Source organism: Budorcas taxicolor, chromosome 2 (genome assembly GCF_023091745.1).
Source record: "Budorcas taxicolor isolate Tak-1 chromosome 2, Takin1.1, whole genome shotgun sequence".
NCBI lineage: Eukaryota > Metazoa > Chordata > Mammalia > Artiodactyla > Bovidae > Budorcas > Budorcas taxicolor.
This window is the reverse complement of record NC_068911.1, coordinates 1849141-1874022: the sequence shown is the minus strand read 5'-3', so window position 1 is coordinate 1874022 and position 24882 is coordinate 1849141. Positions and strand designations below refer to the sequence as shown.

The 24882-nt window shown below is 58.1% G+C and overlaps 1 protein-coding gene across 2 annotated transcripts in view; it reads left to right on the top strand.

The window, feature by feature from the left end:
* Window positions 1–24882, top strand: part of MAD1L1 (mitotic arrest deficient 1 like 1) — a 238344-nt gene that overhangs the window by 121854 nt on the left and 91608 nt on the right. For both annotated transcript variants that reach the window (XM_052656304.1, XM_052656297.1), the window contains exon 12: window positions 19261–19401. In XM_052656304.1, coding sequence (XP_052512264.1) covers window positions 19261–19401 — 141 coding nt within the window. The remainder of the gene's footprint in view (window positions 1–19260; window positions 19402–24882) is intronic.

Here is a 24882-nt window from a genome sequence, read left to right as displayed (position 1 = left end):
AATACAGTGACGTGAAAACTAGAACGAGTAGAATTTCCACGGTTCCCCCTCCCGGAGTCGCCCTGCGCGCCCCTGGGTCCCGGCCCCGGTGGTGACTCTGGAGGGTGCTCCGGCTGGTGGAGGCGCCCGTCTCCACAGGTGTCGGCCTGGTCCGCACTCCCGTCCCCTGGGCCGGGTCCTCGCTGAGCTCAGCACCCCGTGGGACACACTCCCTGCTCAAAGGCAGCCAGGAGGGGTGTGGGGGCTGCCTGTGGGGCTTGGCCTGTGACTCCACTCACACGGCGTGCGGGGATGCAGGGCTGGCCCGGCAGGAACCAGAGCGCTCCACACCCGGCTTCGCTCCTCGGTGCCTCTGTGCCGCCTGCGAAGCTCCGGTTCCCCGAGAACCCCTGTCCTTTGAGGTTCCTGAAGACAGTTTCCTGCGGAGCCCTGCACACTCACTCACCGCGTCACTGTGCCGGTCTGCCTGTTCACGGCTCTGGGAGATCCCACGGTCGGGGGAACCCACGGGCGGGGCCTGTAGAGGTGAGCTTGCAAGCGCTGGACAGGCCCTGTTACTCCCAGTCTTGCTGTTTGTTCTTGGGGTCTTTGTGTGGACTTTGTGTTTCTAACCTACTGCGCTAAAATCCGCCGTCTCGTTTACTGAGCCGTGGCGCCTCTGTCTCCGTTTCCTCACTGGGCAGCCAGCAGGCCGTGTTCCTCGCTCCGCCTCCCCGGTGCCCCCCGCGCAGGCCCTCGGCGGGGGGGGGGGGGGGGGGGCGTCTCCAGGGCAGGGCTCTGGCTGTGAGGGAGGCTGGGGGGCCGCCTGCCACGGCTGCCGGTCAGGAGGGTCTGCAGGCCTGGGAGGACGCAGCCGTCCTGGCTGCGAGTGTCCTGTGTACGCTTCAGATCTCCGTTGTTGTGGAGCCCTGTTCTCCTTTTAATTCAATTTCGAAGAAATCCAAATCTTTGAATAACCTTCATCCTGAAAGGAAAGGAAGTTGGCTGCAGGTGAAAATTGATGGTCATGCTCAAAGACATGGTTCCCTGCCAGGCAGCCTCTTGAGGCTGCTGCTAAAAATAGCCACGGCGCCTCGCCGGGGGCGTTTGACTTGTCGCCAGGCCGCTCCCGGTGATTATCGCAGGCGTTGCAGGTGCCCGCAGCGCCCTCGGCCATTCCGGCCCGGGCATGTCCGCCTTCGGCTTGCGGAGGCCTGACGGCTCCTTCCCTGCCCCCTGCCCGCGCTGGGTCGTCCGGGTTCCGCTGAAAGGTTGTGAATGCGGAGGGACCCCATACCGCCCTCCCCCCGGTGGAGGCTCCCAGGGTCCTCCGTCTGGGCCTGGGCCCTCCCGTCACTGTCTTTGGCTCCCGGCTCCTCGCCCCTCCAGGCTGCCCCCGTCAGGCAGGGCGCCGGGCCCAGCTCTCTCTAGGCTCACCCTGGCATGGGCCTGGCCACGAGGCTCACTGAAAGCTGCAGCAGGGCAGGGGGCGGCGGTCCCGCAGGGTGTCCAGTGAGGGGGCTGTGCCTGGCCCTTATGGGGCCCCGCTGCGCCCAGGCTGGCCTGTGCTGGGCTCTGTGGCGGCCCTTCTGCAGGGGGCCCCGGCCTCTGCCCTGGAAGCCTGCTTTTGCTCACCGAGCCCTTGAGGGGCTTGGAGACCCAGCAGCTGCGCCTGCGGCGGGGGCCGCTCTGTGCGCCTGGGCGGGGAGGTTTCGCTGCGCGCTCTGTTCTGGGGAAGAGGAGCCCGGGACTGCGGCTCAGAAGACAGCTGGAACCTGGGCTCTATCGTCCTGTGCCCTCTGCTTCTCACAGCAGGATTCCCCACCTTTAAGCTTCTCTCCCTCTCCAGGAGGCCGAGGTGGGGGCCCACCCCAGAGACTGACTATGGGAGCCAGTGCTTTTGAAAGTATGATTCACCTGTAAACGAATATTCAGAAACGTGGCAGTGAGCTCACTGGACATTGACAGCGGGCTCTGCTGTCGTGTGGCGTTTGGGTTCCTGAACACTACCCAGCCACCAGGCACCCACACCACTCAGCACCGCACTGGTGACGCAGTGCCAGGGCGGGAGAGCCTGGGGACACCGGCAGCGCAGTTTCAGACGCGGCCAGCAATCGTGAGACAGAGGCCACAGTGAACGCAGCACGTGGCCTAGAAGAGACCCGGGAGGGCGGGGGAGTGTGTGGCTGGGGTTCCCACTCCGCTCGGCCAGCTTCTTCCCCAGGGGTCTGCACGCCGCAGGCCAGCCCCTGCCGGTTTCGTCTGGCGTGCTGGAGAAATCCGTGCCTTTGGGTCTCACCCCGGGCTGGGAGGCAGGCGTCTGTCCCCGCATGGTGTCTGTCTTCCCGGGAACGTCTGTCCTTGCCTGGTGCGGGACCTGGGGCGAGCAGGCGTTTAGTGCCTGCTAAATCATCTTGTTACCTAGTTTTCATTAACTTTTATCGTCTAAGAATCATCTTTGAAAGTCGTGGAAACTCTACGAGCTAGAATTTGCAGGTTCCCTTTTTGTGGAAGAGGAGTCTTAGCTGAGGAAGGTTGAGGAGTTGCAGTGGGGGAGGTAGGTCGTATCCAGGCAGGCATGTCCGGCTCCGCCCAGAGGCCCCACCCCCACCCATCAGGTCATAGCCCCCTCGTGTCTGGGAGGGTGGGCCTCTGAGCGTGTGGGTTCTTGCACATGTGAGTCTGTGCCTGTGTGCAGGTGTGTGCGTGTGCCTGCACGTGTTAGCCTGTGCGTGTGTGCAGGCGTGTGCGTGTGATTGCACGTGAGTCTGTGTGTGCGTGTGATTGCACCTGTGCGTGTGCCGGTGTGTGTGTGGCTGTGAGTGTGAGCATGTGCAGGCGCATGTGTGTGCTTGTGCCTGCACTGAGTGTGCGTGTGTGCAGGCGTGTGCCTGCACGTGTGTGTAGGTGTGTGCGCAAGCATGTGCATAGGTGTGTGCGTGTGCCTGCACATGAGTGTGCGTGTGTGTAGGCATGTGTGTAGGTGTGTGCATGTGCCTGCACGTGTGTGTGCGCATGTACAGGCGTGTGTGTGCATGTGCCTGCACGTGTGAGTGTGCGTGTGTACAGGCATGTGTGTGCCTGCACATGTGAGTGTGCGTGTGTGCAGGCGTGTGCATGTGCCTGCACGTGTGAGTGTGCGTGTCCGTGTGCCTTCATGTGTGTGTGCAGGTGTGTGCATGTGCCTGCACGTGTGAGTGTGCGCATGTGTGCATGTGCCTGCGTGTGTGTGTGTGCAGGCACGTGTGTGCATGTGCCTGCATGTGTGAGTGCGTGTGTGCAGGCGTGTGCGTGTGCCTGCACGTGTGCAGGCGTGTGTGTGTGCCTGTATGTGTGTGCGTGTGTGCAGACGTGTGCGTGTGCCTGCACGTGTGAGTGTGCCCGTCTGTGTGCAGGCGCATGTGAGTGTGTGCATGTGCCTGCATGTGTGTGTGCCTGTGTGCAGGCGTGTGCGTGTGCCTACACGTGTGAGTGTGCGCATGTGTGTGCAGGCGTGTGTGTGTGCCTGCATGTGTGTGTGCCTGTGTGCAGGTGCGTGTGCAGGCGTGTGGGTAGGCGTGTGAGTGTGCACATGTGCAGGTGTGTGTGTGTGCCTGTACGTGTGTGTGCGTCTGTGCAGGCGTGTGCGTGTGCCTGCACGTGTGAGTGTGCGCGTGTGTGTGCAGGCGCGTGTGAGTGTGTGCGCGTGCCTGCATGTGTGAGTATGCATGTGTGCAGGCGTGTGGGTAGGTGTGTGCGTGTGCCTGCACATGTGAGTGTGCATGTTTTCATTCTGGAAAGCTGGCTGTTTAGTGCACTTAGACTGCTTTTCCCACGAGACCTCCTGGAACACGAGGCCAGCCTTGCCATTATGATGGTTACTGAACAGCTGGACTCTGTGTTTACAGACCCAGGGTGTGCTCAGCCCAGAGGTATTAAATACCATCCATCATCAGATGAAAAACAGTCAGATGCAGGGAGCATGGTTTGGAGTCCGTATTCTTTTGGTTAATTTCGCCCATAAAGACCCAAACTGCCGCCCATGAAATGCCGTGGGGTAGGGGAGGAAGTGCTTCTCGAGCAGAGCCGCCCACAGCAGGGTTGCGGGGTTCCTCCCGCGGAGTCCCTCGTCACCGTGGTGGACAGTGTGTTCGTGGTGTGAACGCAAGCGTTATGCGCCCTGCATAGGCTCCCGAGCCTGTGGCCGGGGTGGGCACGTCTTTGGGTCCCTTTCCGGAGCTCTGGTGTGTGCTGTGCTGGAGGTCATCTCCAGCTTTGCATGGGGTCTGGAGAATGAGGGGCCAGGGGCCCGAGGAGGGGTTGGCAGCAGGCTGCCTGCCCAGGAGGGCGGGGTGTGGTGAGAGAAGCGCTGCAGCTGCCTCTGGGGTTGGGGCCCTCTTGCCAGTGTCCCTCAGCGTGGCTGAGGGTCAGTGTCCCCACCTGTGAAGGGGGTGCCTGAGGGCGAGGGCCTGGGAATCGCGGGGGAGCAGCAGGCCGCCTGGAGGGGAGCCCGCCCACTCCCAGACCCTACCTGTGTGGCAGGGGTGGGTCGGGGCCCCAGAGGACGACCTGCGCTCACGGCTCTGTCCTGCGCTCACTGCTCTGTCCGTCACGTGCTCCCTGCACAGAGAGCCTGAGGTGGCCACCCGGTGTCGCCAGGAACTGGCCTCCGAGAGGCGTCTGCTGGGACGGAGCCAGTCCTTTGAGGGATCCGCTGGACCCCGTCCTGCCGCGCCCCGGGCCTGCTCGTCCTGTTTGCACCGGGCTCGTCTCGGGGCTTCCTTGGGGCTCTGATAAGCTGTTACAAAGGCTCTTTTCTGCAGTTTTATGAATGTCTCTAGATAAATTAGAGCCACTGATTAGCCTTCACAGGTGATTTTTATTAACCTCTGGTTAAAGGAATATCGCTAGTTTTAGAAGCAAGATTTATTCCTGGTAAGCCGGCCACGCTGTGAGTGCACAGTGCCTGCAGCTGGTGAGATGCTGAGTGAGGAGAGGCTTTGGTGGGGGGGGGGAAGCTGTGACTGTGGCATCCTTGGGGCTCCCCCGCAGTGCAGGGGGTCACTGGTGCAGGGCCGGCCCGGGCCTCGCCTCCCATGGCCTCGCCGGTGGGGAGCACCGCGCTCAAGGGCCACCTGCAGCCTCGCCTCCTTGGCCGTGGACAGCAGACAGGGCCTGTCCCTCCCTGGTGCAGGCCAGGGGACAAGCTCTGTGCCTGGACGGCTGTGCCGGGAGTAGGGACTGCAGAGGGGCGGCGGTGTTGCCTTGTGACCGCTGCTTCTGGCCACTCTGCCCGTGCACAGGCGCCGTCAGAGGCCTGGGTTCGAGTTTGGACTCTCCCAGCTGTGGGGCCAGGACAGATGCTGCCCTTGCGAGGTGCAGGCCCAGCTCAGCATCCGTGCCACCCCACCCTGGCTTCCTTGGCTCCTTGCGGCGGGCGCAGGCCGTGCTCTTCACATGAAGGAGGTGTTTGCAGGCCTCCCTTCTGCGCGTCTTCCCGGTTCCCTGGAGCAGTGAGCTTCGTGCCTGCCTCCCCCCGCCTCACTCTGAGGGAACCCCGTGAGCTAGAGCAGCGGGGTGGAGGCCTGACCCCCACCCCCACCCCCACCCCGCGGTCTGCACTGCCGCCCCGCCCTCCCGGCTTTGTGAGGGATAACCCGGGGTGCATGCCCGTCTCTTCTGGGCCTGTCTTGGGTTTTGAAAGCACCATTCCCAGTGTGTCTGTGGCCCAGCCGCCTCCTTCCAGCACAGGCCCCGGTGGCTCCCTCAGGCACCTCGCCCCTGTGGGGCCATCCCTGAGTGCGTGTGGGGCTTGGAGGCGGGGCGTGTCTGTGTGCTCCTGGTCGGTCCCACTGGCTGTTGGCTCGTGCGTCCGGTCGCAGCCTTACTGGGTCTGCAGCCCGCTGTCGCCGTAGGAGAACCTGGGGGGGCCGTGGGGGCCTCCTCAGCACGCTGCCCGAGCTGTGGTCCCTGCCCTGTGGGCGGTGCACGGGTCGTGTCCCCTCAGACCTGTGCCCCGCGGGTGACTGCCCCCGCCTCCCCGGCTGGCAGGGCCCCGTGCACCGGCCCAGGCTTCCATCCGGGCACCACCTCCAGACTCCGTGACAGGCGTGGCACGGCCGTTTCTGGGCCGGGTACCCAGATGTCCCCTCCCCACATGGGCCTCTCTGGCCACCCTCTCCGCGCAGGGCTGCGGGGATGGGGCTCCGGGCCGTGGTGAGGGCCTTCTGAGGAGGCTGCCAAGGCAGATCGCTGCCTGGATTTTCCGAGGATTAAAGTTAATTAAAGGGCTCTTCCTGCTTTCCTTTCCTTGTATCTGCCAGCTATTTACATGCTAATGCAGGCCCTGCCAGGGGGAGGAGAGAGGTGTCAGCTCCAGGCCGTTATCCTGTGAGTGAGCTGAGCCCTGGTTTACGTATTTATATTGTGTCCCCGTGGGTTGTGAGAAGTGTGCGGATTCAGACACGTTTGAAAGTCAGTGACTTGGTCTTTCCTTAAAAAATACTTTCTGAACTGCCTTGGTGGCTGACTCGAGCTGTCTCCATTAAGGCTCCATCTTACACTGCGCAGTTGAATATGTTATGCATGGTAATGCCTTTACATAAGCGATCTTATAAATAAAAAAATGCAGAAAGTAGGGACCAAAGTCTTTTAAGTCCAGCGCTGTCTCCCCTGGGAGCCTGACTTGGTGGTGGTGGTAGCTTTCAGCTCAGGGATCAGCTGCTGCTGTGTCCACTGGCTGGTGAGTCCACCGACTGGGGGGAGAAAAGGCGGAGTGCAGACCGGGGCGTGCCGGGAGCGTGAGGCGCGTTTACCCACGGAGGATGGCAGGTGTGTGTGGGCGGGCACCCTTTCTCTGGGCAGTAGAGATGACCGCCAGCCACATTGCCAGGGTCCCCTCTGACCTGGGTGCGTGCCCTCTGACCTCTGGGTGTGGTGGTCTTGCTGGCACAGAACTGGATGCCTGTCGGGAGCTTTGGTGGCGGGGGGCCGGGAGAGTGGGCACCTGGGCTGTTGTCTCCCTCGGCCTCCCCCGACCCTTGGGGGCCACGTTGGTGATAGTGTTTCTGCGCCTTAGAAGTAATACCCTTCTGTTGGAGGCCTGCATTCCTTGGGCAGAGAGGGTTCTGTGATCCGAACCTGACGCCGCCAGCGCCTCCTCGTCTGGGTTAATCCTGCCGGTGCGACTGTCACCTGTGAGCCAGCAGCCGAGCCAGACGCCTGCTGCCACTAAATCGCTCCTGATGGCGTCTGCTGCAGCGCCCAGCACCTCGGGCGCCATCGTTTGCTGTGTGAACGATTCTGTTTCCAGGAAGATGGAGAAGACACGCTTCTCTCCATTTTTTTTAAAATTTTTTTTATTGAAGGATAATTGCTTTACAGAATTTTGTTTTCTGTCAAACCTCAACATGAATCAGCCATAAGTGTACATATATCCCCTCCCTTTTGAACCTCCCTCCCATCTCCCTCCCCATCCCAGCCCTCTAGTTTGACACAGAGCCCGTGTTTGAGTTTCCTGAGCCATACAGCAAATTCCCGCTGGCCGTCTATTTTACGTGTGGTGATGTGAGTTTCCGTGTTACTCTCCCCATACGTCTCGCCCTGGCCTCCCCTCTCCCCACGTCCGTAGGTCTGTTCTCTATGCCTGTTTCTCCATTGCTGCCCTGAAAACAAGTTCGTCACCATTTTCCTAGATTCGGTATATGTGTGTTAGAACACAGTGTTTCTCTTTCTCTTTCTGATGCACTCAACTCTGTGTGATAGGTTCTCGGTTCATCCCCCTCATCAGAACTGACTCCAGTGCGTTCCTTTTATGGCCGAGTAACATTGCCTCGTGGGTATGTAGCACAGCTTCTGTGCCCACCCATCCGTCGACGGGCATCCAGGCTGCTTCCCTGTTCTGCCGTTGTAATTAGTGCTGCCGTGGACAGTGGGGAACAAGCGTCTTTCAACTTTGGCTTCCTCGGGGTGTATGCCTAGGAGTGGGCTTGCTGGGTCATATGGTTTTATTCCTAGTGTTTCAAGGAACCTCCATACCGTCTTCCATGGTGGCTGTATCAGCTTGCATCCCCACCAACAGTGCAAGAGGGTTCCCTTTTCTCCACACCCTCTCCAGCGTTAACTGCTTGCAGACTTTCTGATGAGGGCCATTCTGACTGGTGTGAGGTGATACGTCGTAGTTTTGATTTGCATTTCTCTAATAATGAGCAGTGCTGAGCATCTTTTCATGTGTCTGTTAGCCATCTGTATGTCTTCTTTGGAGAAATGTCTGTTTAGGTCTTTTCCCCACTTTTTGATTGGGTTGTTTGTTTTCCTGGCATTGAGTTGTATGAGCTGCTTGTATATTTTGGAAATTAATCCTCTGTCAGTTGTTCATTAGCTATTATTTTCTCCCATTTCGAGGGCAGTCTTTTTACCTTGCTTTTGCTGTGCGAGAGCTTTTAAGCTTAATCTGGTCCCACTTGTTTGGTTTTATTTTTATTTCCCTTACTCTAGGAGGTGGGAGGATCTTGCTTTGCTTTATGTCATCGAGTGTTCTGCCTGTGTTTTCCTCTAAGAGTTTTATAGTTTCTGGTCTGTCTTTTAGGTCTTTAATCCATGTTGAGTTTATCTTTGTGTATGGTGATACAAAATCAGTACGCAGGAATCTCTTCCATTTCTATATACTAACAATGAAAGATCAGAAAGAGAAATTAAGGAATCAACCCCATTCACCATTGCAACACAAAGCATAAATACCTAGGAGTAAACTTACCTAAGGAGACAAAGAACTGGACACAGAAAATTATAAGACACTGATGAGAGAAATCAAAGATGACAGAAATAGATGGAGAGAGAGTCCACGTTCCTGGGTAGGAAGAATCAGTATTGTGAAAACGACTATGCTACCAAACGCCATCTACGGATTCAGTGTGATGCCTTTTGTCGCAGAACTAGAACAAAAAACGTCACAGTTCATATGGAAACACAAAAGACCCCGAATAGCCAAAGCAGTCTTGAGAAAGAAGAATGGAGCTGGAGGAATCAAGCTTCCTGACTTCAGATTAGACTACAAAGCTACAGTCATCAAGACAGTATGGTACTGGCTCAAAAACAGAAATACAGACCAAGGGAACAAGACAGAAAGCCCAGAAATAAAGCCATGCACCTATGGGTACCTTCCTTTTGACAAAGGAGGCAAGAATGTACAATGGGGCAAAGACAGCCTCTTCAACAAATGGTGCTGGGAACACTGGACAGCTACATGTAAAAGAATGGATTACAGCACTTCCTAGCAGCATACACGCGATAAACTCGAAGCCTGGATATTGTGTATGAGATGAGAAGGGTGGAGGCCCAGCCTTGGGACTCGAGGAGCAGCTCGTGATGGGCTCTTCCGGGCCCAGATCGGCCAGAGGGTGGGACAGCACAAGCCAGCTGTCCCCACCCAGCCAGAGCACCGGGCAGGCAGCGGCCGGACAGACCTGACGTCTTCCGTGATAACCGGAAGCACAGGAGCTGCAGTTAAAGTGTGACAGATGAGCCTGTGGCAGGAAAGGAGGGAACAGAGGGAGAGATCAGCCAGCGGGGAGATGGAGCGGCAGAAACGGCCCCGTGTGCCGTAGAGAAACCCTGGAAGAGAGAGCTCAGGGCCCCGGAGGAGAGTGTGACCCTCCCGCCCAGCGGCCCGGCAGACGGGACAGAGCCTGCCGGGCTGCAGGGAGGTGTCGGCGCTGGTGTGGAGTTTCACTTATGATGGGTCTCTTCAGGCTGCCTGCCTCTTTGGCAGTCAGTTTTGGTGGTGTGTGTCTGCTGGGAATCTGTTCATTTCACGCAGGCTGTGTGACTTTGGGCGTCCAGTTGCTGAGGGAATCCCTCTGATCCTTGTTGCTCCTGTCGGGTCTGTGGTCCTGCCTCGCCTCTCGTTCCTCGCTGTGGTAACTGGGATCTTGTCTCTCTTTCTGGGTCAGTCGATCCAGCTACAGCTAAAGCTTTATCAATTTTATTGATCTCAAAGAACCAGCATTTGGCTCAGCTGATCTTCTCTCTTAGTTCCCACTTTCCATTTAACTTGTTTCTACTCTCGTCTTTAGTAATTCCTTTGTCTGCTTGCTTTGGGTTAACTGCAGAAGCAGTTCAGTGGGAGAAAGATAACCTTTTCCATAAATGGTGCTGCAGCAGTTAGACATTCATAAAGCAAAAAAGTGAACCTTTTGTACAAAAATTAACTCAAGGTTAATCACAGACTTAACTATAGAACGTAAAAGTAGGAAACTTTTATTCAAAAGGGAGATAAAATCTTCAGGATCTCAGCAAAGAGTTCTTAAACTTGGCACCAAAACACAGTCAGTGGAAGGGAGATTTAGTAAGTTAGACTACACACTTCTCCTCTGCGGAAAATCCTGTCAAGAGATGAAAAGACAGATACAGACTGAGAGCATGTCTGCAAAACACGTGCCTGAGTAGAGAAGCGCCCTCGGCACCGGACAGTGTGTAAACACCAGCTAGAAAGCCGGCAGAGGACTCCCGGGGTCCAGCGGCTCAGACCGCGCTCAGTGCAGGGGCCCAGGTTTGAGCCTGGTCCAGGAACCAAGGTCCCAAATGAAAGAAGGGGAAAGGGAACATCGCTCAGTCATGTCCCCGACTCTTTGTGACCCCATGGACTGTAGCCCATCAGGCTCCTCTGTCCATGGGATTCTCCAGGCTAGAGTATTGCCATTCCCTTCTCCAGGGGATCTCCCTGACCCAGGGGTCAAACGCGGTCTCCTGAATTGCAGGCGGATGCTTTACCATCTTTACACGTGCTGTCCCGCATGTGTCCCGTGTGACAGCTGAGACCCAGCGCAGCCGCCGCAGTAGTCGAGCAGCCTGACCCTGCCTGGGCGTCCACGAGCCTGGACTTGAGCCCTCGATGAGGCTGCCTTGCGTCAAAACCTGGGATGGAGGCAGCTCACGGCTTCCGCTCGGCCTGCAGAGCAGTTGGGGTGGGGCTCCCTGTCAGGCGCTTGGTGTCCATGTTGAGACAGTCTCGTTTTAAATCACCGTGAGCCATTTGGGTTGTTCCATGAGCGCCTGGGACGCGTAGCGCGGCGAGCGCTGGAGCGGCAGGGTCGCTGCCCAGAGCAGCCGGTCCTGAGCCCAGGCCTGTGCTGGGTGGTGATGCCCGCAGGACGCGGTCCCGCCCTGGGCCGCTGCCGAGCTCAGCCTCCGCTTCCTGCAGCCCTGGGCTCTGAGCTCCGCCCTGTCGCTAGTGACCCGGGCAGGTTCTTCTCAGTCAGCCAGGGTCTCTTCCAGGGTGGGGATGCCTGGCACCTGTGGGTGTTCTGGAGCTGAGCCGTCTCGCGCCCAGCTCTCCCTTGAGCAGGAGTCACTGAGTGTCACTGCTCTGCGGGTTGTGCGGGGGCCAGCGGAGAGGGACGCGGGGCGAGGCGTGGTGAGAGCCCCAGCCGCCAGTGTCCGTGCCCCCAAGAAGGCTGTCCCCGAGGCTCTGGGCATCGTGCAGAGGTGGGCGGCCATGCCCCGGGCCCTCTGACCTGGCCTCTGTTCCCCAGGGAAGGAAGTGGCGGGTGGAGCAGGTGGGCCATCCCGCTGCAGCCGAGCTGGCCTGGCCGACGAGGTGGCCTGTGCCTGCCTCACCCGCCCTCCCTCTCCAGCCTGTCAGTTCCACCTAAGGCGAGGCGGGTGGCCCCCGTGCGGCGTGCCGCGCTGAGCGGGCTTGGGGCCCGGTGGGACGGTGCTGGCAGCCCTGGCCCTGTCCTCCCTCGAGGGGTGCCTGCGCCGGGTGAGGCCCTGCTCTGGGAAGCTGTGAGCCGGGCAGGGTGGGTGCCGGGGAGGCGTGATCCGGCTGACATAAATGAATGGACCTGGTAAGAGAGCCCTGGGGAATCTGAGTCAGGGGGCTCCGGGAGATCGCCCTCTCTTGCCTCCAGTAGGTGCCGTGGAGCTTTTCATCAGGAGGTTGAAGTTGCAGGAACACGGCCGCTGGTGAGAAGTATGGAGACTCACAGATGAGCCGAGGCTCATTCCTTCCCCCAAGACCCACCGGCTCGTGTGGGCTTGGGCAGCGGGCCCTGGACAGTGACTCAGACCTCAGGTGGCTGTGCCCACCGGCACCGTGAAACCGGGACCACAGCCCTTCCTGGAGTTGGGCCTGTGAGCGGACCTGGAGGTGCCGCCAGGCTGCACGCACGCTGAACCCGCGGGTCAGAGCTGCCTTTCCAGTCCGGCAGCCCTCGCCTCCAGGGGCCTGCTCTGTATCTGATGAGCTGTGAGCGATAAGACCGTGGAATGAGGCTGATGGACACAGCAGTGAAGAAGGAGAGGCGCCTCGGGGGCAGGCTGGAGAGCCAGGGGGGAGCACACTCCGGCCCTGAGCAGTGGGCGCGGATGGCAGGGGCCCGGGAAGCTGCTGAGCGCCGAGGTCAGGGTCTGCCAGCTCCAGCTGCCCCGGAGCCCATCTGTGAGGTCATGGACATGAGTACCTTCCAGCGAACCAGCCCATTAGGGAAGGTTAAAAACGCGTGTCCTCCATTTGCTGTGACCGGGGCGATGTCTTACTTGTTTAGGAAGCATTTCCATCAAGCGCAGGTGAACAGTTTTTGCCACTTTGAAAGGGGTTCCGCTGCCTCTTGTGAAGCCCAGCTCCTCCAGCCTGTCCTGGAGAAGCGTGTTGGGCAGCGCGTGTGCTGCGTGAGCCTTGGCGGCTTCGGGAGAGGCCAGCGAGACCCGCGTGTGGGGACGCTACATTCAGCATTCATCCCTCATTTATTCAGGCTGCTGCAGGGAGTGCGTAGAACTGCCCCCTGTGAAAATGCCCTCTAATCCACTGGTCATCCACCAGATGGCCTTTTCGCCCAGGTAACTGGAGTTGCTGAGTTTCGACTTCTCTGAAAACATGTTCCGTGAGAGCCTTTTTTCTCTCCAGCCTGGGCTGAGCCGCGTCTCTGGGGGTGTCTCCTGTGCGGGTCCTGAGGCGTGAGCCCTGCTGCAGGGGCGGGGTACGGGGCGCCCACGGCCACCTCTCTGCCTGCTGTTCTGGGCCCTCCCTCTTGGCCGCGGCGGCCTGGAGGGTCAGGACTGGATCCTTGGCTCCCGGGGTGTCCCCAGGGAATGCCAGGGCTAGCACCGTGCGGGTGACCTCAGGCCCCGGGAGGTGGACTTTCTCGGGAGGAAGACCGGGGGACCTTGGGCAAGAAGTGCCAGCCCTTTCCCAGAGCCCAGTGGGTGTGGGCCAGCCCCGGCTCAGTTCCACGGAGGCATCGGTCCGCTTCTGCTCCATGCTTCCTCCCGGCCCCGCTCTCATCAGGATAGTCCCGGCTCTCACGGTACCTTCTCTGGTCCCCAGTGCCTTCCTCCCTGTTCCAGACATGCGGGCCTTCCCCTCCCGGCCCTCCTTCACTGAGCGGCGTGACTCCCGGGAGCCTGGCTGAAGTCCGCGCCCCCGCGGCCCACCCCTGCCGCGCCGCGCCTTCGACCGAGGGACCCCTTGGCCTCTGTGTGAGTGCTTCCTGCTCGGCAGGCATGGGGGGGGGGAGTCGGCTGTGGGCTGGGGTTTCTCCCGGGAAGCTGTGTGTGAGTGTGCAGCCAGAGCCTCGCTTCTGGAGCTGCGCAGCGTCTTGTGTCTGTGATACGTTCGTCGGCCTCCTGTCGGCGCGCGATACTTGGGGAGGCTCCGCGGGTCTGGAACTTTGCGTGAGTGGGCTGTGCAGCGTGTGCCCGCTTGCACTGCTTTCTGCTGCTCGGGTTCGTTTCTGTCACGGGTGTGCCGTCCGAGAGCTGCTCCTCCTCCTGTTGGCGGGTGTTCGGCGACAGTGACTGATGCCGCCGTGACATCTTTCCGCTTACCTTGCAGTCAGGCACGCGCACGAGTTCTGTCTGCACGTCCCTGGGAGGCTCCGTCACGTGTCCTCCCTGGCCGGGGGGCTGTGACGGCTGCAGGCCTGCTGCAGGGCACCGGCATTCCGCTGGCTTCAGAGTCTTGCTCACACTTTGCGTCATCCATGCTGCCTCGCGCCCTGCCGTTCCCCGAGGGCCAGCTGTTCCTGTGTTTGCAGCGTGCTGTGCCTCGCAGGGCAGGCTGAGCGGGGGCACCCCTCCTGTGTGGATGGGCCGCTTGGAGACCCACTTTGGTGAAGCCCCCTCCAGATCCACTGCCCTCCCTGTTTTTCTCTTTCTGGCCTTTTTCTTCCTGATTTGTAAGAATTCTTTGTATATTCTGCATCCTAGCCTTTTATCAAGTATTTGTTTGCAAATATCTTCTCCTAGCTTTTCCCTCTAACTTAACAGAGCTCTTAATCTTAACAAGGTCTACTCTTGCGAATGTGAAGGTTCCTTTACAGTACCACTTTTTGTGTATTCTCTGTTTAAGAAAGCTTTGCTTGCCCCAAGACACTGAGGTGTCTTTTCATAGTATTTTCTTTAACACTTTGCTTTTTCACACATAACTTCACAACACAAAGCTTTATCTTATTTGGCAAGCTTGGTTTTCTGCCCACAGGAATATTCAGTTGACTCGACAGCATTTATTGAGACGATGGGCCTTTCGGGCTCCTTACGTGAAACTAATAGCCCCTCTGTGCCGGGCTGTCCCTGCCCCTCTCTCTCGCGGGAACTGCACTGCTACAATCCCTGAGACTGCAGTCTGGTAGGGAGCCCACCCTCCTTGCCAGCCTACTGCCCGGGCCGACCACCACCCTCCGCATTTCCACATCGAGCTTAGAGCTCAGCCTGTCAGCCTCCACCGATAAAGCTACCGAGGTTTTACTGGGGGTACAGCGATTAAGTAACATCTTTATAGCGTTAAATCTTCTGATCCATGAACGTGTTTATTTCTCTCCACGTTTTTAGGTCATTAATTTCTTTCAGTAATGTTTGCGAAGTTTTCTGAGTAGACGTCTCACCTCGTAGGGTGTTTTTTTTTTTTAATGATGATGTTATAAATGGCATCTTTTCCAGGATTTCTTCTTCGAACCCTTTTTGCCAGCATGTAGAAATATAGTTGAACGTTGGATGTTGACTTTGATCCAGCAACGTGACTAAGCTTCCTTGTTTTAATAATTTATTTGTAAATTTTCTTGGGTTTTCCATCTTCTCAGTGACTATTAGTAGTTTCTCGTTTCCTTCTGATCTCCACGCCTTACTCCGCTGCTTAGGATCCCCGGTGCTGGTTGGAGCAGGAACGTCATAACGGCTTCTGTTTCAGCCCCTCACCCCCCCCTCGTCCATCACAGCTGTGGACTTAGGCCAAAGAGGGTCCCCTATCCTCCCCGTCTGCTGAGGGGGCTTCTCCACCCTATTGTTTTAATTCTGAATAGCTGTTGGATTTTAATCCGATGCTTTTTTACTGCGTATATTGAGCCGATCATGATTTTTTTCTTTATTCTGTTAATTTGGAGAATTTAATTAATTGGTTTTCAAATGTTACAGCAAAGCTGCATTCCAGGAATTAAACAAACTTGTCTGTGGACTGTCCTTGCAAGTGGTCCTTTGTTTGGTTTGCTAATAAGCAGTTCAGGGATTTTGCTTCTGTGTTTATGAGAGATCGTGACAGGTTTTATTTCTTACAAAGTTTCCTTAGCAGGTTTTGGTGTCATGGTCTTTCTGGCTTTATAAAATGCATTAGAAGGTTCTTTCCCTTCTGTGTAAGAGTTTGTGTGAGACTGGTGATATTTCTTTCTTTAAAGTTTGGTGGAGTTCACCGAGAAAGGCATTGAGACCTGGAGTTTTTGTGTTGGGAAGATTCTGTATTGGGGCTTTGGTTTCTTTTAATAGCTTTGAAACTATTCAGCTTTTTTTTTAAAATTCTTGATTCAGTGGTGATAAGCCTTTAGGGAAAAAAAAAGGAATTTAAGTGCATCGTGTTAGATTTTAAAATATTTCTGTGGTCTGTAGTTACGCCTTCCTTTTCTGGCTCATTATTTGGTTATTAATCTCTCTCTTGAAGTATCTCATCAAGGTTCATCAGTTTTATTAATCATTTGGATGAACCAGCTTTTGGTATTACTGACTCTATACTCTAATCTATTTCATTAGTTTTTATATTTACTATCACTTTTCTTTGGTTTTTCTTGTTCAGACTTTCTCAGTCGTATGTGTAGTTGATTGGTTTTATCTTTCTCTTCTAATATATTCATTTAAGGATGTAAATTTAGATGCAGAGTTCAGCGTTGATATACTGTATTTTTCCTATTTAGTTCCAAATACTTAGCAGTTTCCACTGTGACTGTGTTTATACGTATCTGTTACCACCAGCATCTCCACGCGTCCGTGGGGCCCTCCTCCTTGTGCCAGAGGGGATCCTTTAGCGTTTCCCCTTGGTGTGGCTGTGTGCTGAGGAACGGCCTGAGTTTTTCTTGGTTTGGAAATGTTTTTATTAAACTTACTTTTGGAGGACCTTCCTGCTGGGTGCAGACGCTCATCGCCTCTGTTCAGAAGCGCGCTGTCCTCTGACGTTGGCGGCCGGCCTCGCCTCCCTCTGCCTCTGAGCCGTGTGTCCTGGCGTCCTCCGGGGCCCGCCCAGGGCTGCAGGGCTGGCCTCTGAGCGGCCTGCGTGGAGTTGCCTCACCCTCGTCCCCGGGTCTGGCATGGGCGCGGACCCCGACGCACACAGGAGTCACAGCTGCAGAGCAGTGCACAGGCGGTGTGCTCCACAGGACGTGTGCAGACCCTCTCTGCCTGTTCGCCCAGGGCCTTCTCCCTCTGTCCCAGCCAGGCCCGCTCACCCCCCAGCAAGTTCTCTGTCTGGTCTTTGAAACCCGAGGTAGCATGAGGCTGTGTGACCCCAACCACCGCGTCTGTTAGGAGTGTGGGGCCATCAGGACCAGCTGTTCCCTCTCAGCCTGGAGCTGCGAGGCTGAGGGCAGAGCAGGGTCTCGGCTCCCGCCTTTGCGGCTGGGCGTGGCCTCCGCTCTCCCAGCCCCTGTGGGCGCAGCAGGCCAGGCCTGGGGCTTGGGGGCCTCGTCCATCCCTGCCCCTCCCCCGCACCCGCAGCTCGTCTCTCCCACAAGATGGGGTTGCACTGATCACGTGACCAACAGGGTGGCGAGGACAGGCAGGATTGCGGATCCCCAGGGAGAGGCGCCCCGCAGGGGCCCGTTTCGTCTGCACCCGGAGGGTCCGCCCGGCCCCTGCGTGCTGACCTGTGTGTTCAGGAGTGAATGCCACACTCGTTCAAGTGGAAACCAGGGCGCTTCACCGTACGTGGACTCTGTCGTTAAAAAGTCATTATCGGATCAAGCCAGCACAGTTCTCCTGACTTCGTGACTAATGACAAAACAGTTTCTGTAGAAGGTACAAACAGCAAACTTTCAATGTTGAGTCTTCTTTTTTGATAGCCTGGAGACGTAACAGAAGAGATCCGTAGTGAGAGGCGGCATTGTGGAGATTTACTGGTCAATAAAGGCAACAATTACCGCTTGTTTATGAAAGGAAAGCCCTCCCGGCCCTGGCCCCCACAGGCCCCCCGCTCCATGATGACGACTGTAACCAGCTCGGAGCCGTAAAAGTCAATGGGAAGATACAGGGTTTCAGTAAAATTATGGCACTCGATAAACCGTCCTGTTGGAAACAAATTTTCCACGGGTGTGTGACCAGTTCCAGTTGGATTTGTAACTTTAATTTCTCACTTATTGAATTTTTTGTCATCACCTAATGATGAAGTCTGTGCCGGGGTGATGGCCCAGCCGGAGGCTCACGAGACCGCTGAGCTCGGCGGGCGAGGGCCCGTGGGCCCCCAAGGGAGGCAGCGTGGTCCTGTGAGCGCCCGCCTTCTCCAGTCTCACCTGAGGAGGGGCCCAGGCCGGCCAGGGGGCTGCCTGGTGTTCAGGGTGCAGGAGCGGTTGGGGCACGACTGTCCCAGGCGGGCGGGTGGGCCTCCGCTCACGGAAGCACCAGTTAAGATGACGTGGGCAGAGCGCCTGTGGCCTTGCCCCCAGTCTGTTCCAGGTCTGAGAATGTGCCTCGGGGCCGGTGCCACTGTGGGCTGACCCTGCAGCTCGCCTGGTCGCTGCCCTGGCAGGCATGGGGGCTGCGGGGGAACCAGCAGGGTGTGGGGCGATGATGCCTGAGCCTCCCCAGCTCGCCCGCAGGGGCGCAGCACCCATGAACACGTGGCGTCTGTTTGCCTGCACGGACGGGATTGCTGCTGTCACTGTGAGCCTCGAGGGCCCCAGGGCCTCAGCTGGGCGCTTGGTCCAGGACAGTGTTGGTCGTCCTGGGCAGCCTGTGAGAGCCGCTGATGAGGACGGAGGCTCAGGAGGCGAGGCGCAGAGCTGGGACTTGGACGTGGTCTCATGAGCACATCCTCCCAGGTTCTGCCGGCCCAGGCGGAGGTCGCCCAGCTGTGCATCCTGCTCCCCAGCGCGGCCGGCACACTGCGGCTTCACCCGCCAGAAACATGGGCTCTCGGGCCCCACCCAGACCTGCTGGAGCTCTCAGGACCTTTCACAGCAGGCAGGAGCATTGTGCAGTGGTGCCCCGTGAGCCTGCTGTGTGCAGGGAGCTGATTCTATTTACTTATGTCGCCCGTGTGGGCCTCGTCGGCGATGGCTGGGGACACCGGGCGGGAGGAGGGCAGGCGCCTGCGCCCAGCTCCTGCTCTGGAAGAGATCCCCCCTCCACGTTCGCCCCGGCGTCAGGCCCTCAGCGGGGCGGAGACCTCCTTTCCTGGAGCCAGAGCAGCTCCACTCCTGGACGCGGGGTGGCCTGCGGTCTCCAGGACTCCCTGGGACCCCCGGTCACCAGCGTTTCGGGAAGGCCCTCCTATCCGGCTTGGGCGCAGTGCCTGTCTCCCCCGGGCCCTGGCCTCCTGGCTCAGGCTGTCGGCCTTCACGTCACTGAGTGGTGACGAGACTCCTGTCGGCTTTTAGGGGTGGTCTCGGGACCGTGTGATCAGTGTGTCCTATGAAACCTGAGCTGCGTCTTTACCAGGCACCGTCTTTTGTCCCAGACACAGGGACGGGGGCCAGGCATGGCTGGGGCACGTTGACGCCTTGAACTGTGGCCTCTTGCGTCCCACGAGTTCCGGGGGAGGGGTGCCCTCCACCCCTCGCCTGTGAGTCCCTGAGCGCTGCAGGCCCCATGGTGCCACTCGAGGCCGGTTGGTCGGCGTGCGCCCCACCCGAGGACAGCAGGTGGGCCTGCTGCCGCAGGCCGAGCTCCACCGGGGTTCAGAGTGGCCAGGGCCTGGCCCGGCCTCGGTCCTCTGCCAGCCTCGGTTCAGCTCGCGGTCTTCAAAAAGCCTGGCAGCCTGCTCCCAGACTTGACCCTGCGACCCCTGCGCTGCTCTGTCTCGCCCCAGCCTGACCTTTGCCCTCTCGCCCACAGGAGCGCGACGGCATGCGGGCCATCCTGGGCTCGTACGACAGCGAGCTGACCCCGGCCGAGCACTCACCCCAGCTGACCCGCCGCATGCGCGAGGCCGAGGACATGATGCAGAAGGTGCAGGCGCACAGCTCGGAGGTGGAGGTGAGTGCCGGGGGCGGGGGGCGCGCCCGAGACGCCGGCCGAGAGCCACGCGCGGGGGCGGGGGGCGCGCCCGAGAGGCCGGCCGAGAGCCACGCGCGGGGGCGGGGGGGCGCGCCCGAGAGGCCGGCCGAGAGCCACGCGCGGGGGCGGGAGGCGCGCCCGAGAGGCCGGCCGAGAGCCACGCGCGGGGCGCCGCACCCAAGGCCCTGGCTCTCTGCACCCCCAGCGCCGCTGTGCGCCACGCACACTCGGTCAGGTCGCGAGGCTGGCGGGGCGTCTGGGGCAGGTGGAGGGAAGCTGCCCCCTCTGCGGTGGGAGTCAGGACTGGGCCCGCCCTGCCGAGAGCCATTTGCCCCCGGCACCACCAGGCGGCAGCAGACGGAGCCAGCGCCCTGCTCCGGGTCGGTGCGGCCAGGGCTGGACAGGGGCTGTGCCGAGGGGCCTGGCCGGCACGCAGGACACGCAGGGCGGGCTTCCGCTCAACCTGGGCGCTCCTCCTGCTCAGCTCTTCCCCCGTATCTCAGAGGCTCCTCCTCTCTGCTTCCCCCCCACCGCCCCAGCCTTCTGCTAACCTCTGTGCCGGCACCACCTCCGTGGGCCCCGGAGTCCGCCCGGTAGGAGCCCCTGGGCTCGAGGCCCCCGGCAGGACAGGCCTGAGCCGTCACCTGCGTGTCCGCTCCCGCGGCCCTTTGGAAGGGGGCGGCCCCGAGGTGTCTGACTGACCCCCCCAGCCCAGTGGCCCCATACGGCCCCGGGACTGCAGGCGGGGCTGGGGTCCTCCTGGCGGCTGTCCTGTTCCTGTTTTAGTAACAGTAATATCTCACGTCTCTGGAGCTCGAAAGCTGCCCACACTTGGAAACCTTAGAAGCTGCTTCAAGCTGCTGCCAGACGTTTATTGAGCATCACATACTGACAGACAGTAGAGAGTGACTTAACTTTACAGGGCCTGTCAGTCAGTGGTGGCCTGCAGCCTCCGGGCAAGCCCTCCTCACTCAGCACTGAGCTGTGCGCACTGTTAGGGTGCTGGTGGGGAGGAGCCCCGTCCTGCCCGCTGTGGGCACTGCTGGGGCTTCATGGGGAGGGAGCCCTGTCCTGCCCACTGTGGGCACTGCTGGGGCTTCACGGGGAGGGAGCCCCATCCTGCCCGCTGTCTCAGGAGCTGCAGGGAGCAGCGGTGCCTGCAGAGAGCACAGCCCCACGGCTCAGTGGGCCTCATGGTGTGCATGGAGGGAGAGCTGGTCTGGGGTGGGGGGTGCCCGGGGTCTGGCAGGCCTGGTGGCAGGTGGGGCTCCCTCTCCCTGCCCTCACCTCCTCGCTCTTCTCCTCCGGCGTGTCCCTCTCCTCCTTCGCTTCTTGCTGTTCCGTCTTGGCTCCGTCCCTCTCTGCCTTCACCCCTCCCTGTCCTCTCTCACCTTCCTCTGCCCTCTGCTTTTCCTTGGCCTTTCTCCGGCCTGCTGCTCACCCCCAAGCTCTTCTTTCTCCTCAGCAGGCTGTGTCCATGAAGGACCCACAGGAAGGCCTGTGGGCCGTGGGCCGTGTGGCCATGTGGTCTTGATGCTCAGCTCGGGGGCCATAGCGTGAAGGCAGCCACGGGCCCTCAGCAGATGGTGGGTGAGGCTCTCTGTTAATGAAACTTTATTGACAGAACCAGGAGGGGGCTGGGTTGGACACTGGCTGCAGTTGTCGGCCGTCTGTCTTAGCGCCTCTGTTCTGGAACCCCGAGGACCCTGCTGCTGATGTGAGAGCCGCCACGCCTGCTCCACGGGCCCAGCCAGGCGCCCACCCACAGGCGCAGGGGGCGGGGCCCGTCCATGGCTCTCGCTTGCTGGGGAGGAGTGGGAACCATGGATGTGAGCACAGGGAGTTTGGAAGCACGCCCACTCCGTACAGAGCCGTCCCGTTTCGCTCATTTAGCTTGATCGGCCAGTTCTAATGGGAAGCGGGTTTCGATTCTGGCAAAAACATCTCAGTGCGATGCGCCGCAAGTGTTGAGATTGGGAGAATCCCAGCAGCCCGTGTCTGCTGCTGTCTCGCACGGCTTCTGTTTATTCCGTTTAATAAAGTGGCTGCAGAAGTTGCTGGCGCATGTCGTGAGTCCTCTTCTGTCAACAGAGCTATAAACATGCAGCTCATGCCACCTTGATTCAAGATATTAGCCTGAGTTGTGTCTCCAATTTATTTAATTAAGCAGATTACGGTGCTGTGGGCTGCATGGAGGTCTGTGGAAAATCCCAGTCTCATAATGTAGCGGTTAACTCCTGGCTCCAGCTGAGGAAAAGGTGGGCACGGCTCTGCTCCTCCCGTGACCTAGGCCAGGGCTTGCGCCGGTGTTCCTGCCATCGCCTCCTGGCCTGGGGGGCGCTAGGAGGACAGCAGGTCGTGAAGCCTGGGTCGCTCACCAGGCCCAGGTTTTCTCTTACTCCGGAAGGTACGTGTGTGGCGCTCCCCTTACAGACGGAGCTTGAACTGAGTCCTGTAAAAAGCGCAGCTGAAACAAACCGGACAGTCTTGAGACAGAATTCCAGGATGAACAAGAGCTCAGGAGAAGTGGCGGGGAGGAAGGAGGCGCTCGGGGAGGAGACAACACCCGTGTCCAGGCCGCCGCCTCTGGCCGCAGGGACCCGACGCAGAGGCCAGGCTGATGGGCGGCGGCCCCTGCTGCTTTTAGCTTCCTGAGGACCCTCTGTGCCGGTTCGCACCCGCCCCGCCCCCCGCGGTAGCGCAGGACACATTCCTGCACGCTCACTCCTGCTGCGTTTTGCTGACACCCCTCCTACCGGGCGCGAGGAGACCCCTCACTGCCTGTGCTTTGAATCTCCCTGACGGCCAGTGACGCGGAGCATCTTTTCTCTCGGCCGTTTTTATTCTTCTTCGGAGGAACGTCTGTTCAGATCTTTCGCCATTTTTAAATTGGTATTTTTTTATACGCAGTTTGATGAGTTCCTTATGTGTGTCGGATAGTAACTCCTGTTTGGTAAATCGTCCGCACACTGTCTCCCGTTCTGCAGGCCGCCCTTCCTTCTGTTCCCTTTGCTGCGCAGAAGCTCCACGGTTTGCCTTTCCTGCTTCTGTCACGCTTGTCAGTGGACTGTTGGTCGAGTCCGCTTTGAATCTGTCGCTTGCTTTGGAAAGCGTGCACTGTTTGACAGCGTTCTTCCAATCCAGGAACACAGAGCGTCTTTCCCTTTCTTTACGTCGTATTCCATTTCTATCAGAGTCTTATATTTTCGACTATATAGTTCTCTTACCTCCTTGGTTAAATTCACTATTTTTATGAATTAGTTTTCGGCTTTGCTGGCTCTTGGCCGCTGCTCGGGCTTTTTCTCTCATTGTGGTGTGCAGACGTCTCATCACCGTGGCTTCCCCTGTTGCGGAGCACGGGCTCTCCAGGGTGAGAGGGCTCCAGGAGTCGTGGCACGTGGGCCTCGTGGCGGCAGTTCCCGGACTCTGGAGCACAGGCTTAGGCGCCGTGGTGCACGGGCGTACTGGATCTCCGCAGACCAGGGGCCTGACTCTTGGCTCCTGTGTTGGCAGGGGGGCTCTTTCCCGCTGAGCCGCCAGGGGGGGCCTTGTTCCGCGGCTGCTCTGCTGCCCGTGCCAGGCTCTGCGCTTCCCTCAGGGAGGTGGTCCTCGTGGCCAGCAGGCCAGCTGTGCATGTATACGAGATCCCTTCCCAGAGAGTCTGGCATGGACATGTACCCACTGCTGCGTTTAAAATGGACCTACCCTAGAGCACAGCCCGCGAGGAGCTACCCACATCCAAGGTAAGAGAAACCCCAGTAAGACGGTAGGCACTGAGAGAGGCGTCAGAGGGCACAGAGGGAAACGACAGTCACAGACAACCAGCCGATCTGATCACACGGACCACAGCCTTGTCTAACTCAGTGAAACTAGGCCACGCCGTGTGGGGCCACCCAAGACCGGCGGGTCATGGTGGAGAGGTCTGACAAAATGTGGTCCACTGGAGAAGGGAATGGCAAACCACTGCAGTGTTCTTGCCTTGAGAACCCCATGAACAGTATGAAAAGGCAAAAAGATAGGACACTGAAAGATGAACGCCCCAGATCTCCAATATGCTACTGGAGATCAGCGTAGAAATAACTCAGAAAGAAAGAAGGGACGGAGCCAGAGCAAAAACAGCACCCAGCTGTGGATGAGACTGGTGATGGAAGCAAGGCCGCTGCTGTAAAGAGCAATGTTGCATCAGCTCAGTTCAGTTCAGTCGCTCAGTCGAGTTCGACTCTTTGCGACCCCATGAATCGCAGCACGCCAGGCCTCCCTGTCCATCACCAACACCCAGAGTTCACCCAAACTCATGTGCATCGAGTTGGTGATGCCATCCAGCCATCTCATCCTCTGTCGTCCCCTTCTCCTTCTGCCCCCAATCCCTCCCAGCATCAGAGTCTTTTCCAATGAGTCAACTCTTTGCATAAGGTGGCCAAAGTATTGGAGTTTCAGCCTCACCATTAGTCCTTCCAGTGAACACCCAGGACTGATCTCCTTTAGGATGGACTGGTTGGATCTCCTTGCAGTCCAAGGGACTCTCAGGAGTCTTCTCCAACACCACAGTTCAAAAGCATCAATTCTTTGGCACTCAGCTTTCTTCACAGTCCAACTCTCATATCCATACATGACCACTGGAATTTAACTCGGATGACCATTATATCTACTACTGTGGGCAGGAATCCCTTAGAAGAAATGGAGTAGCCATCACAGTCAACAAAAAGAGTCCGAAATGCAGTACTTGGATGCAATCTCAAAAACGACAGAATGATCTCTGTTCATTTCCGAGGCAAACTATTCAATATCATGGAAATCCAAGTCTATGCCCCGACCAGTAACACTGAAGCTGAAGCTGAGCGGTTCTATGAAGACCTACAAGACCTTCTAGAACTAACATCCAGAAAAGATGTCCTTCTCATTATAGGGGACTGGAATGCAAAAGTAGGAAGTCAAGAAACACCTGGAGTAACAGGCAAATTTGGCCTTGGAATATGGAATGAAGCAGGGCAAAGGCTAATAGAGTTCTGCCAAGAGAACGCACTGGTCATAGCAAACACCCTCTTCCAACAACACAAGAGAAGACTCTACACATGGACATCACCAGATGGTCGACACTGAAATCAGATTGATTATATTCTTTGCAGCCAAAGATGGAGAAGCTCTATACAGTCAACAAAAACAAGACCAGGAGCTGACTGTGGCTCAGATCATGAACTCCTTATTGCCAAAATCAGAATGAAATTGAAGAAAGTGGGGAAAACCACTAGACCATTCAGGTATGACCTAAATCAAATTCCTTATGACTATACCGTAGAAGTGAGAAATAGATTTAAGGGCCTAGATCTGATAGATAGAGTGCCTGATGAACTATGGATGGAGGTCATGACATTGTACAAGAGACAGGGATCAAGAGCATCCCCACAGAAAAGAAATGCAAAAAAGCAAAATGGCTGTCTGAGGAGGCCTTACAAATAGCTG